This window comes from Entelurus aequoreus, linkage group LG07 (genome assembly GCF_033978785.1).
Source record: "Entelurus aequoreus isolate RoL-2023_Sb linkage group LG07, RoL_Eaeq_v1.1, whole genome shotgun sequence".
NCBI classification, from domain to species: domain Eukaryota; kingdom Metazoa; phylum Chordata; class Actinopteri; order Syngnathiformes; family Syngnathidae; genus Entelurus; species Entelurus aequoreus.
The window spans coordinates 21,518,154-21,530,743 of NC_084737.1; the positions used below are offsets into that span (position 1 = coordinate 21,518,154).

The 12,590-nt window shown below is 38.7% G+C and overlaps 1 protein-coding gene across 1 annotated transcript in view; it reads right to left on the minus strand.

Annotated features, from left to right (window-relative positions):
- Window positions 1-8,961, minus strand: part of LOC133653505 (forkhead box protein P1-B-like) — a 30,122-nt gene extending 21,161 nt beyond the window's left edge. Inside the window, exons 1-2 of the mRNA XM_062052851.1 lie at window positions 8,881-8,961; window positions 2,004-2,144 (exon numbers count right to left, since the gene is read on the minus strand). Coding sequence (XP_061908835.1) covers window positions 2,004-2,129 — 126 coding nt within the window. The 5' untranslated portion in view covers window positions 2,130-2,144; window positions 8,881-8,961. The remainder of the gene's footprint in view (window positions 1-2,003; window positions 2,145-8,880) is intronic.
- Window positions 8,962-12,590: the final 3,629 nt, after the last annotated feature.

The window sequence follows — 12,590 nt, forward strand, 5'->3', positions numbered from 1 at the left end:
GTCGGGTAAACAAACTGACAGAGAATTTCACACAGGCTTTGGGCTAACAATAACATGACTGCCTCCTAGTTTGGCCTTTCTTATGCGATTCAATGTAGCAAAGGGGGCCACGAAAGTGACAAAAACAGGTCTACTTCACAGACACCGCCTGTTGGCCCCCTCTGTTTTTTCTGTGGACACCATCAACACAACAACAGCCTTTGCCTAATCCGCGTTACCATGGCAGCCAGCAAGTCCAAACATCTTGTGTTGTTGTTATTGTTGAGAGTCATACCAGTGAGCAACAGAGTGTAAACACAGATCAGTTCCTGCAAGACTGGTCTTGTGAACTCCACAATGATTGACAGAAAAAAAACACAGTAATACTAATACACAGCCAACAAAGGACCAGCATCTCCAAAAAAAAAACACCCATAATATTAAATTAACAACCCGTGACTTTCTTTAACAGACACACAAGTAGGCCAAAAAAAAAAGTTAAATAGCATAATAAATAAACAGGGCAAACCTGATTATTTCCATTTCAAATTGTGTCTGGGAACAAAAAAAAATTAATAAAAGGCTGTCAAGCAACACAATTTGCTGCATGAGACTTCTTAACACTGATGCTGTGAGCATAAACAACAACAACACAACATGAAACCCTCCACCCAACAGGGGTTGCATTCTCCCTCTCTTTCAACTCCAGCACCCATCCTGTGCTAGCAGGCAACAATAAATATAAAATACTTTGAGGGACTCAAGGATACTTCGACTTGCAAAACAACAACAAAAATATATCTAAGTCTCTACAGCAGGAATATTCAACTAAATTGTTTTAGGAGCCACAATTCCAGTCGGACTGAACCCTTCACTATTAGTCTTATTTTGTACATTCTGGAAAACCAGTGTCCTCTACAGTAGACATTTGATTTTGGTCTATTTATTTTTTCAGCGTTACAGGAACACTGCTGTTTTTAAGGACCTTCTGAAAAAAATGTGAGTCTCTCAAGTTTTTTGACTGAACACGTGGGCCACCAGTTTGAATATAAATAGATGATAAAAAAAGAGTGGACCTAAAATGGAGCTTAAGGAGCACTACTAGTATAACTAAAGAAGTTGAACAAATGACGACTGACTGCATCTGAAGTAAACAAGCTACAACAACACCTTAGTTCACATTATGAAAAAAAAAATTAGAAAAGGAAAGGACTTCAATAGGTGCCTTAAGGCAGTGGTCCCCAACCTCTTTGTAGCTGCGGACCGGTCAACGCTTGAAAATTTGTCCCACGGACCGGGAGGGGGAAGGGTGTGTGAAATTTTATTTTTTTTTAATTTATTCTTTTTTTTTTTTTTTTATAAAGAAATACAATCATGCGTGCTTACGGACTGTATCCCTACAGACTGTATTGATCTATATTGATATATAATGTATATATTGTGTTTTTTATGTTGATTTAATAATAAAAAATAAAAATAAAATATTTTTAAATTTTTTTATTTCTTGTGCGGCCCGGTGATTGGGGACCACTGCCTTAAGGAACTCCTCGGTTAAGTAAATCACAAGTTTGAACCCCAGTGTCAATGCAAGGATTTGACAATGTATTTTACAGTGGTACAAGTTCCTCTACAACAGGAGCAATCTATGTTTTTAGGAATTTGCTGCAAAAATGTTTGTCTCCTAAGTTTTGAAATGACCTTGGAGGTCAATATGGTGTCATTCCCGGGCCGAATTTGGCTCCCGAGTCGCCAGTCAAATTGCCCTGCTCTAGGGTACATTATATTGCTATGTATAATGCTTTGTGACTGAATACAAGTGGCAATAAGAGAGCAGCTGCACAGAGAGTGGCCGTGATTCACACACTAATGATGTGCAGTGAACTTAATGTGTGATACACATTTAGAAACAAAAGTGTTCCCAAAACCTGGGCTTTGAAGAAAATCAGCAATAGGCAATAACAATGGCAAAATGGGCCTCTGAACAATGAATTTTGTATGAAATACAACCAACAGGGAAAACTGACCCTGGGTGACTCTGGTGGAGGAGTCTGGCCGCTCCTCAGTCGACTCTCATTTTCAACATTTTTCCCGTTCTGTGTCCTAACGGCTCGAATGGCTTGGCTCGTTGGTTCTGACCCAGACTCGTGCATCTGGACTTCACTGACCTACCAAGAAGAAAAAACAGCGGGATGAAAAAGTTAGGTATCGAGGAATAAAGACACCATTCTCCATGGTGACACAGGACAGCTTGTTATAGGACACACTAGAGCCGTCTGATCCATACTAAAGTGTAATATACTTCCTTTGTCCAAACCTAGACGAGTGATATTCTGTAACTAATGCACACCCGCCAGTTATTAATGCTCCCCTATTATGCAATGTTAACGGGAGTATATGCCTACCATTTCACAAAGATCCATCCATTTTCCACTGTTTACTTTACCCGGAGCCTTTCCCAGCGAATTGCAACAAACAAACAGCCATTCACACCTATAGGCGATTTAAAATCTGCAATTATACTAAAATCAGGTTTTTGGAGCGTGAGAAGAAACTGCAATACTAGGAGAAAACCCACATATGTACAGAGAGAACATGCAAAGTCCACACAGCGATGCCCAAATGAAGATTGAAACCACAAATCTCCCGACTATGGAGCCAGCTGTGTTACACATCTTTTTTCTTTTTTTTTTTTTTTTTTTTTTTTTTTAATAATGTCCTGCCAAGCTTCTCGGGCAAATCATATAGCAGATGTAGATGCCCATATCGGCGGTTCAGATTTACTTTACAAAAGAGAAGTGTAGGATACTTCTCTTGTTGCCTTACTTGTATTTTGACTTTATTAAATGTATTTATATTATCATTTGGTGCAGCCGGGCCGGAGCAGGAGGGGATAGAAAGAGAGAAAAAGGAAGACAGAGGGGGGAATTGTGAGGACAAGAGGGGGATTAGACAGAGAGACAAAAACAACAACAGCAAACACAACAACAACAACAACAGAGCAACATCAGCAAATACGACATGTACAAATATGATGGTAAAAGTAATAGCAAATAAGCAGTTAGCGAACATTTAAAAAAAAAAAATACAGAAATGACAATGAGCATTATTACACTAAAAATGGAGCAATATGAATACCAATAGAAATAGTGCTATTGATAATAAACAATACCAGTACTTTACCTTTATTATCAACAATACAATTGTTCAAATGCAACAATACATATACGTAATGATAACTTGAGATACGAAAGAATGCAGAAAAATGGAGGGGACGAAAGAGAAGCAACCTTAACCTTGTAGATTGTTATAGTAACAATAGGTTAAGCTTTGTCAGTGTGCCATGTGTTATACCCAGTTTACCCTAGGGCAACAACGTTAATATATGTTTGATGAAACGTGATTATGTGCATGAGTGTATGTGTGCATATGTACTTGTATGTATTTGTTACACATCTTAAATTAAACTGAACTAAGGATGAGCAGTATATGAAATAAATGGATAGAGCTGTGCCAATTACCTGTCAGTCAGTTAAAAATTTGAAGGCAACTGTATTGGTTTTATACCTTTTTTTCAGCGAATAGGCTAATCTCGCATAATAGCTTGTTGAAATGTGACTGTAATGTTAGCACCATAGCTCAAATAGCATTGCTAACATTTGTGTCCACCCCCACTCCCCACTACGCAGACTTACATCGCATGAAACAATTTTACATTTCAAAAAACAAATTAGCAAAAGGTGAACCAAATTACAATTACACAAATCGGAAAGGGAATGTCCCAAATCACAGAGAGACAGCTTGGTCAACATCTCTTTTGTTCATGTCCGCAGATTTGTCATTTCCTCATAGTGCTTCATGTAAATGCTCCAACTTTAAATGGGACCAATTATTCAACCAATACGATTATTATACTGCCAAAATTACACGGCCGGGTCCCTTGCAAGAAAATAAGATAAAAAAGTAACATAAAAGTGGGGAGAAAAAGTCTGCATCAGCCATGATCAAACCCGTGATACACAATAATAAAGTTACACCCACAATGCTCTAGTCACTATACACTACACTAGGCCCCACACCTTAATCTGTTTAAAACAAATATTTCTAGAAATAACACGTGTTCTGGCAGAATAATACAACCTAATCTAGAAGGATATATGAACCACCCATGTCATCCGGATGGCTTAAAAGGATGGCGATCGAGTCGTTTACAACAAATTAACGTTCATACGTGACAACACCATGGAATAACTGTTTTGGTGTAATAACGCAGCTAGACAAGAAGCATTATTTTCATTGGCTGTTTGATGCAGAAGATAAGCTTTCGCTGCTGTTTGATCACCTTGTTTTCAACTATTTTATGACTTTATGCAACACGCACACACACACATACACATTTCAACAACAACTGAGTCTAATTTAAAGGAGAACTGCAGTTTTGGGGGAATTTTGTCTATCATTCACAATCATTATGAGACACGAAGACACAAGGTTTGTGTTTTTTTCGCTTTCCAACATCTGCTTGTTCTAGGTGGCTCACAATGCAGCTAATGGGAGCCATCAAGTCTACCTCTAAATCACTTCATATAATACATTGAAAAAACGTCAACAGTAATTAATTTACGTTCCGTAACCTGTATAATAACCAAACTGTAGCAACATGTTATTGTAAGAGCGAACATGGAGGAACTTTTTTTTCTAAAGCGTAGTAACACATCAGCGTGCTTCGGTATTAGCCGTAAAAGCTACAGCAAGAGATAAGCTAGCTTCTACGTCAGCACGAAACGCATTTTGAGTTTCTAATGCATAATACAATGCGATAAGACACCAATCTGTACTGACTGAAAAACATGAACAATCATATTACAGTGTCTGTAAAGTATTAGCCCACGCTTCATGTTGTTTCGACACAGCTAGCTCAACAGTGTATGTACTGTAGTTGTACAGTGATGTGCTGCACGTATTATGAACAATAGTAGTAACTTACTCAATGGACAGTTGTCCGTTTGGTCAAGCTGGCCAGGGACGCTTCCAGTTAATTTGGGGACTCCAATAATTCGGCATAGCTTGGTACAAAAGTTCCAGATTTTCAACGTGACCAAATCGCACCAAACTCACTCTCTGGGCTTCCGTCTGCTCCAACGTTTCACCTTCTTCTTCGTGCTCGCTTCTACAAGCAGCAGTTCATCCTCCGTTTGTGTATTCAGCTTCAAAAAAATAAGGTTGTAAATCCTAAAAATAGTTGTTTTCGTTGTCTGTTACCAAGTCTGCCATGATTACAACGCACTCGCGTGTTTGTTTGCTCAAGTAGGAACACACATTAGACGCCGGAAGTCAGATGTGCGCTGCTATGGAAACGGAAATAAATGCACGAGAGAAGGAATTGATTAAAATGAAATATTAAATATTATATATTATAATCAATATTAAAATATTGATTAAAATGACCAAAATACGGTAACATTTGTACATATTACATATTGTTATGAACTTGTCTATTACTACACTATATATAGACTTGCAGTGTGTATATAAAATGTTGATGAAGGGTTTTGAAGTAGTTTTAGAGGGCTCTGAAGGCTACAACATTGGCTCCCATTAGCCACATCTTGAAAGCGTTTTTATCATCTATAAGCCCTCTGACCCCCCCTCAAAAAGGATGTGTGTTATTATCCCTGATAATGATTGTGAACGATGGGCAAAATTCCCCAAAAAAGTGGAGTTCCCCTTTAAAACTGCGAAAATATAGTCACATTTGAGAACTTTTTGTCAAATATTTGTATTGAATTTTTCATTCAAAGGATGGGTACAGAGACATACAACAACATATAAATGCACACAAATAATCATCCCTCAGATGTATTAAATCTTGCCGAAGTTAAACAGTGGAAAAAGGGTCATCTTTAAAATCAAGACATATTAGAGGGCAATTACCCTTCCCCGACACAGACAATTCACCCAGTCACGCACATTCATACTACAGTGGAGAAATAATATAGCAACATGAATACAACAACAAAAGAGAAGGGAATGGTAATAAATAATAACGGTAATAGTAGATAAATAAATAATACATAGTAATACATAATCATCAGCTCAGTAGTTCATTGGTTTTCAGCTTCAATATGCAAGGTGTCTGTCTATATGTAGTAGAAAATGCTGCCAGATCTTGTGAAAGGCCTGTAGAGAACCCTTTAATGAGAATCTGATTTTCTCAAGCCTCACGCATTCTAAAGTTTCTTGAATCCATCTGTTGTGTGTAGGTGGGGAACAATAAGGGAACTTTAATGATAACCGACTCTGGTGCATAATACAACTAAACAAAATGACTGGAAATAATCCACAAAGTCAAAGCCCCTTGTATGCTTGCTCTGCGCAAGCAAATGCGAACAAGTCATGTCATGTGATTAGTGAAATTGCTCTTCTCATAAGTTATTAACGATAGCCACCTCCTTGCACAGTAGAAACAGAATGACTTTTGAAAAAGCCACAATATCAGGAAAGTGGCAGTTACACAACATTTTGCAATGAAATGACATCACACAAGAAGCCCAAATGCCGTGGACCAGTGTGAGTGCAGGCCAGTAAGGGATACACAAGTAAAAAGTCATGGGTTTGAAGCCTATTACAGGTAAAATGTGAGTGTGATTGATCATTCATAATCAATGCATGCAAATGTAGGTATAATATTGTATCAAACTGAGGTGACATATTATACCTATGTGGTTTGAGAGTCCATTTTTTACCTGAGCCAGGAAGCTCTTGGTGACCTTTGAAGCGCAAGGGAGAGACTGATATCAAACAAACACCAAACAAACAAACAGTAAAACCTTTCACAGTTGCGCATTATGTATTTCAAGTCAGTATTTTGACAGTGTGCCAAGTGACAAACACAAAGATCATTGCAGTATGGAACTGCAACTTGTCTAAGGCAAACATGGCACAAACAGACCATGTCTCACTGGGAATTGAGATGTTGGACCAACATTTTTTTGGTAGTTTGTCTACGATTGATTTCTTAAATATTACTGTTCAATTTGTAACTATAACATAAAAATGCTATAACAGGTTGTATTGTTGCATTACACTGGTGGCATTAGACATCAGGTTTTTGTCAATTAGCACTCAATCATTCAACAAATATGGGTTAGGTGCACAAGTAGAATTACATTAGCTCTTAAAAAAGAGCACCTCTCCAAAAGGGGCCACAAAATAAATGTTCCACTAGAAAAACATTACTTGTATTTATTAGAATTTGAAAAGACCAAACTTTTAGCAACCCACCACAGTGGGAAAAAATACAACCGGTATATAATGTAAAAAACAACAAAAAGTCAAGAACAGTCTGCTCTGGAACTGGGAGAGGAACATGCTTGGTCTATTTGTTGAATAACTGAGTGCTGCCATGGCTACTGTAAACACAGGGGCCCTGGGTCTGTGTTTATGTGCAAACATATCTTCCTTCTGGAACAATTTACCATTAACCAGGTGGTGCGATAAACGGCCGTGTCAGGTAGTACAATGCACAAGGAGGCTTTTATGTGTACAGCTTGGGAGTGCTTGAGTCAAAAGCTAAGCAGCATAAACAAAAGTAAATAAAGTAAGCAAACAGATAGTGTTAGCAGATGACAAGCTCACATAAAACAGGCCGCAATGCCTGAAGGAGATTTTCAAGGTTCAAAAACGTATAAATCATACAATGAAAACAATCATTAGAATACGCCAATATTTTGTGCACCCCAGACTCCAAAGACCTTCACTGGTTCACTGGTATGATTATTTAGTTACCTTGAAGTTATACAGTACAGGTGCACTTAAGAAACAATACAAAAGTGCATTTCCTGCATGAGATGTATGTGTCAGAGCAGTATTATTCATAACACGGATATTGCAAAGACGGTTTCAAAAAAAAAAAAGTGAAGTGATTCCTGCAAAGGAGAGCCTATCTAAATCATATCCGGCATTTGCAGGCGAGGTGTCCATTATTTTGTTCACGCTTTCAGGATCAGAGTTACTACTTCTAAAGACAAAGAGCTGTGTTTCCTGTTGTCATGTCTGAAGACGTAGGGGCGGGAGTCAACTTTCTGCTTGTAGAAACAGGGTTAATTATTGAAAATTCTGCACATTACTATTGTGCAATAAAAAAAAAAAGTATCCAATGCATTTTGCTGAATAGATTAGATACTAAACCCGTGCTGGTGTGACGCATATCGATGAAATTACAATAACAATAGATAGTGTACTTATAGCACGTTGCTTCAACTTTCTCACTGCTGCAATGAGAACTAATGTTTAAATGTACGGTCTGCATTGCTCTGACAATCGATTCATGCTTAAGTGCGATTGTTCTGATCGGGCATTCTTATTCGTCGATGTTGAGTCTAGTTTCGCCAAAAAAAAACAAAAAAAAAATCGGGAGCAAATTTCGGAAGTTGACTTGACTCTGAGCACCCAATGTCTGGCAACCAAATGGCCACAGCTCCAATTTAAATAAGCTTGATGAGATTCCATGCTATGTGTCGCCACTATTAATAGCAGTGCGATATGTTGCACACAAAATGAATGGACTCGACATCCGCTGAGAGCAGCCATTGCTGGTTCCTACTCGGACCCGAACCCCGAGCTATGTAGGCTTTAACAAATGAGGAACTCGGAGTTAGCATATTCGATGTTATTCAAATGTTATACTGACTCTCTCCGTGACGAGTCGCAATATGAACATGCGTGATCAAACTAACAACCTTGTATAGCACTACTAGCAATGGGACAACAAAAGCTAGCCGCTAACTGGAACAATCGTCTATTTCTCCCTAATGCCAATTGTGATAATTCGGTAAATAGGACCAATAGGTCAGCATTTGTATAGAGGTTTATGTGTACGCGGATAAATCAACTTTAACTCACCAGGTTGAGTACGCGTAGACAGTGTTGGACTCGGGGTGGTGGCTGGCGAATGAACCTCCGTGTGGCTGCGTTGGTAGCCGGGCTAGCCACAAGTTGCTAACAGAGGGCGTGGCTTCGGTAAAAGTAAACAATGGTGACGTCATGTCCACACGCGGGACCCGTCTTCCATCGCCATGGGGGGGGAAAAATATATATTTTAATGTTAAGGACTTGTAAACCTATAGGCAAACGATATTATTATAATTAATTCATATTATTGAATTAACAGACCATAAGTAAAGCCTTAATAAATCCAATATAAGAGACAATCTGTATGATCTTCCTAAAATTCAAACATATAATATTGTAAATGTATAAATTATCATGTTGTATATAGTAAACTACTTTGCCACTGCAACCCAATGTACAGACATCAACAATTATAATAATAATAATAATACATGCACTAAGTAATAAACACAGCCTCAGTACATATGCTGCTGCTAGAATCCTGACTAGAACCAGGAAATATGAGCATATTAGTCCAGTGCACTGAGTTCCTGGTGCTCAGAGAATCGACTTTAAAACAACTCTGCTTGTCCCAAAGTACTTCTCCGACATGTTAGAGCTATATGAAAGCAAACCATTTCTCAAAGATCTTTGAGAACTATCACCGCTGCCACAGTTATCAAAGATCTTAGAGAAATGGTTTGCTTTCAGGTTAAATAAATGTATTAAAATATATAGCATTTTAAGTAGTAGTCAATACGGGTTTCGTCCCAATCACTCAACAACAACAGCAATAATTGATTTGGTAGAAGAATTTTCAACTGCAACAGATAGATAACAATATTTAGTAAGTATTTTTGTAGACCTTCAAAAAGCATTTGATACGCTCGATCATAAGTTATTATTGGACAAACTGTACAAATATGGAACAAGAGGAGTGGCTGCTGAGTGGGTCAAAAGTTACCTGAAGGACAGAAAACAGTTTGTGGAAGTTAACAATTGGAAGTCTGCCTTACATAATATTAGTTGTGGAGTACCACAAGGATCAGTCCTTGGTCCAATACCGTTTCTTCTGTACATCAATGATATTACCATGGTTTCCAAACTGTTTAAATGTATTTTATTGGCGGACGACACAACCTTATTTTATTCAGGAAAAAATATTACAGATGTGTTAGAGGTGGTGGAAAATTAATTAATCAAAGTTAAAAGATGGTTTGATGTAAATAGATTATCCTTGAATACTAGTAAAACGAAATTTATGATTTTTTGCAGTAGTAGGAAAAGTGTGGATGGCTCATTATATGTCGAAGGAGTTGAGATTCAAAGCACACGCAACAATTATACCAAACAACATTCTAAACAGATTTGTAAAAAGAGAAAGTAATTATAATCTGAACGGAACTGAGATCTTTAGTGAATCTAGATTTAGAACAGTGATAATGGAAATAAGTATTTCAATCAGAGTTGTTAGTTTATGGAACAATCTTGACAGTGGCATACAACAATGTAAATCTCTTTCTGTATTAAAAAAAAAAGTAAAAAATCATGATAATGAAAAGATATGACTGAGTAGAATTATTTCTTCATTATTGGTTTAAAGGCCTACTGAAACCCACTACTACCGACCACACAGTCTGATAGTTTATATATCAATGATGAAATCTTAACATAGCAACACATGCCAATACGGCCGGGTTAACTTATAAAGTGCAATTTTAAATTTCCCGCAAAACTTCCGGCTGAAAACGTCTTTGGATGATAATGAATGATAAATGGGTTATACTTGTATAGCGCTTTTCTACCTTCAAGGTACTCAAAGCGCTTTGACAGTATTTCCACATTCACCCATTCACACACACATTCACACACTGATGGCGGGAGCTGCCAAGCAAGGCGCTAACCAGCAGCCATCAGGGGCAAGGGTGAAGTGTCTTGCCCAACGACACAACGGACATGACTAGGATGGTAGAAGGTGGGGATTGAACCCCAGTAACCAGCAACCCTCCGATTGCTGACACGGCCACTCTACCAACTTTGCCACGCCGCCCCGTATGCGCGTGACGTAACCAGTGAAACAGAAGTATCGGTACCCCATTGTATCCAATACAAAATAGCTCTGTTTTCAACTCATAATTCCACAGTATTCTGGACATCTGTGTTGGTGAATCTTTTGCAATTTGTTTAATGAACAATGAAGACTGCAAAGAAGAAAGTTGTAGATGGGATCGGTGTATTAGCGGCGGACTACAGCAACACAAGACTTTGACTCGGATAGCAGACGCGCTAGCCGACGCTAGCCACCGACCGCACGGATGATCGTGGTGAAGTCCTTCGTCCTTCCGTCGATCACTGGAACGCAGGTGAGCACGGGTGTTGATGAACAGATGAGGGCTGGCTGGCGTAGGTGGAGCGCTAATGTTTTTATCATAGCTCTGTGAGGTCCCGTTACTAAGTTAGCTTCAATGGCGTCGTTAGCAACAGCATTTTTAAGCTTCGCCAAGCTGGAAAGCATTAACCGTGTATTTACATGTTCATGGTTTAATAGTATTGTTGATTTTCTGTCTATCCTTCCAGTCAGGGGTTTATGTATTTTGTTTCTATCTGCATTTGAGCCCGATGCTATCACGTTAGCTCCCTAGCTAAGTTAGCTTCAATGGCGTCATTAGCAACAGCATTGTTAACCTTCGCCAGGCTGGAAAGCATTAACCGTGTATTTACATGTCCATGGTTTAATAGTATTGTTGATCTTCTGTCTATCCTTCCAGTCAGGGATTTATTTATTTTGTTTCTATATGCAGTTAAAGGCCTACTGAAACCCACTACTACCGACCACGCAGTCTGATAGTTTATATATCAATGATGAAATCTTAACATTATAACACATGCCAATACGGCCGGGTTAACTTATAAAGTGACATTTTAAATTTGCCGCTAAACTTCCGGTTCGAAACGCCTCTGAGGATGACGTATGCGTGTGACGTAGCCCGACGAACACGGGTATGCCTTCCACATTGAAGCCGATACGAAAAAGCTCTGTTTTCATTTCATAATTCCACAGTATTCTGGACATCTGTGTTCGTGAATCTGTTTCAATCATGTTCATTGCATTATAGAGAAGGAAGCCGAGCAAGCAAAGAAGAAAGTTGTCGGTGCGAAATGGACGTATTTTTCGAACGTAGTCAGCCACAACAGTACACAGCCGGCGCTTCTTTGTTTACATTCCCGAAAGATGCAGTCAAGATGGAAGAACTCGGATAACAGAGACTCTAACCAGGAGGACTTTTGATTTGGATACACAGACGCCTGTAGAGAACTGGGACAACACAGACTCTTACCAGGATTACTTTGATTTGGATGACAAAGACGCAGACGTGCTACTGTGAGTATGCAGCTTTGGCTTTTTTTTGCGTATGTACGTAACTTTTTTAAAATATATAAGCTTTATGAACCTTGGGTTAGGTGAACGGTCTTTTGGGCTGAGTGATTGTGTGTGTTGATCATGTGTTTGAATTGTATTGGCGTGTTCTATGGAGCTAGGAGCTAGCAGAGGAGCTAGGAGCTAGCATAACACGTACCGTACCGTACGTGCGCGTCACGTACGTAACTTTTTAAAAATATATAAGCTTTATGAACCTTGGGTTAGGTGAACGGTCTTTTGGGCTGAGTGATTGTGTGTGTTGATCAGGTGTTTGAATTGTATTGGCGTGTTCTATGGAGCT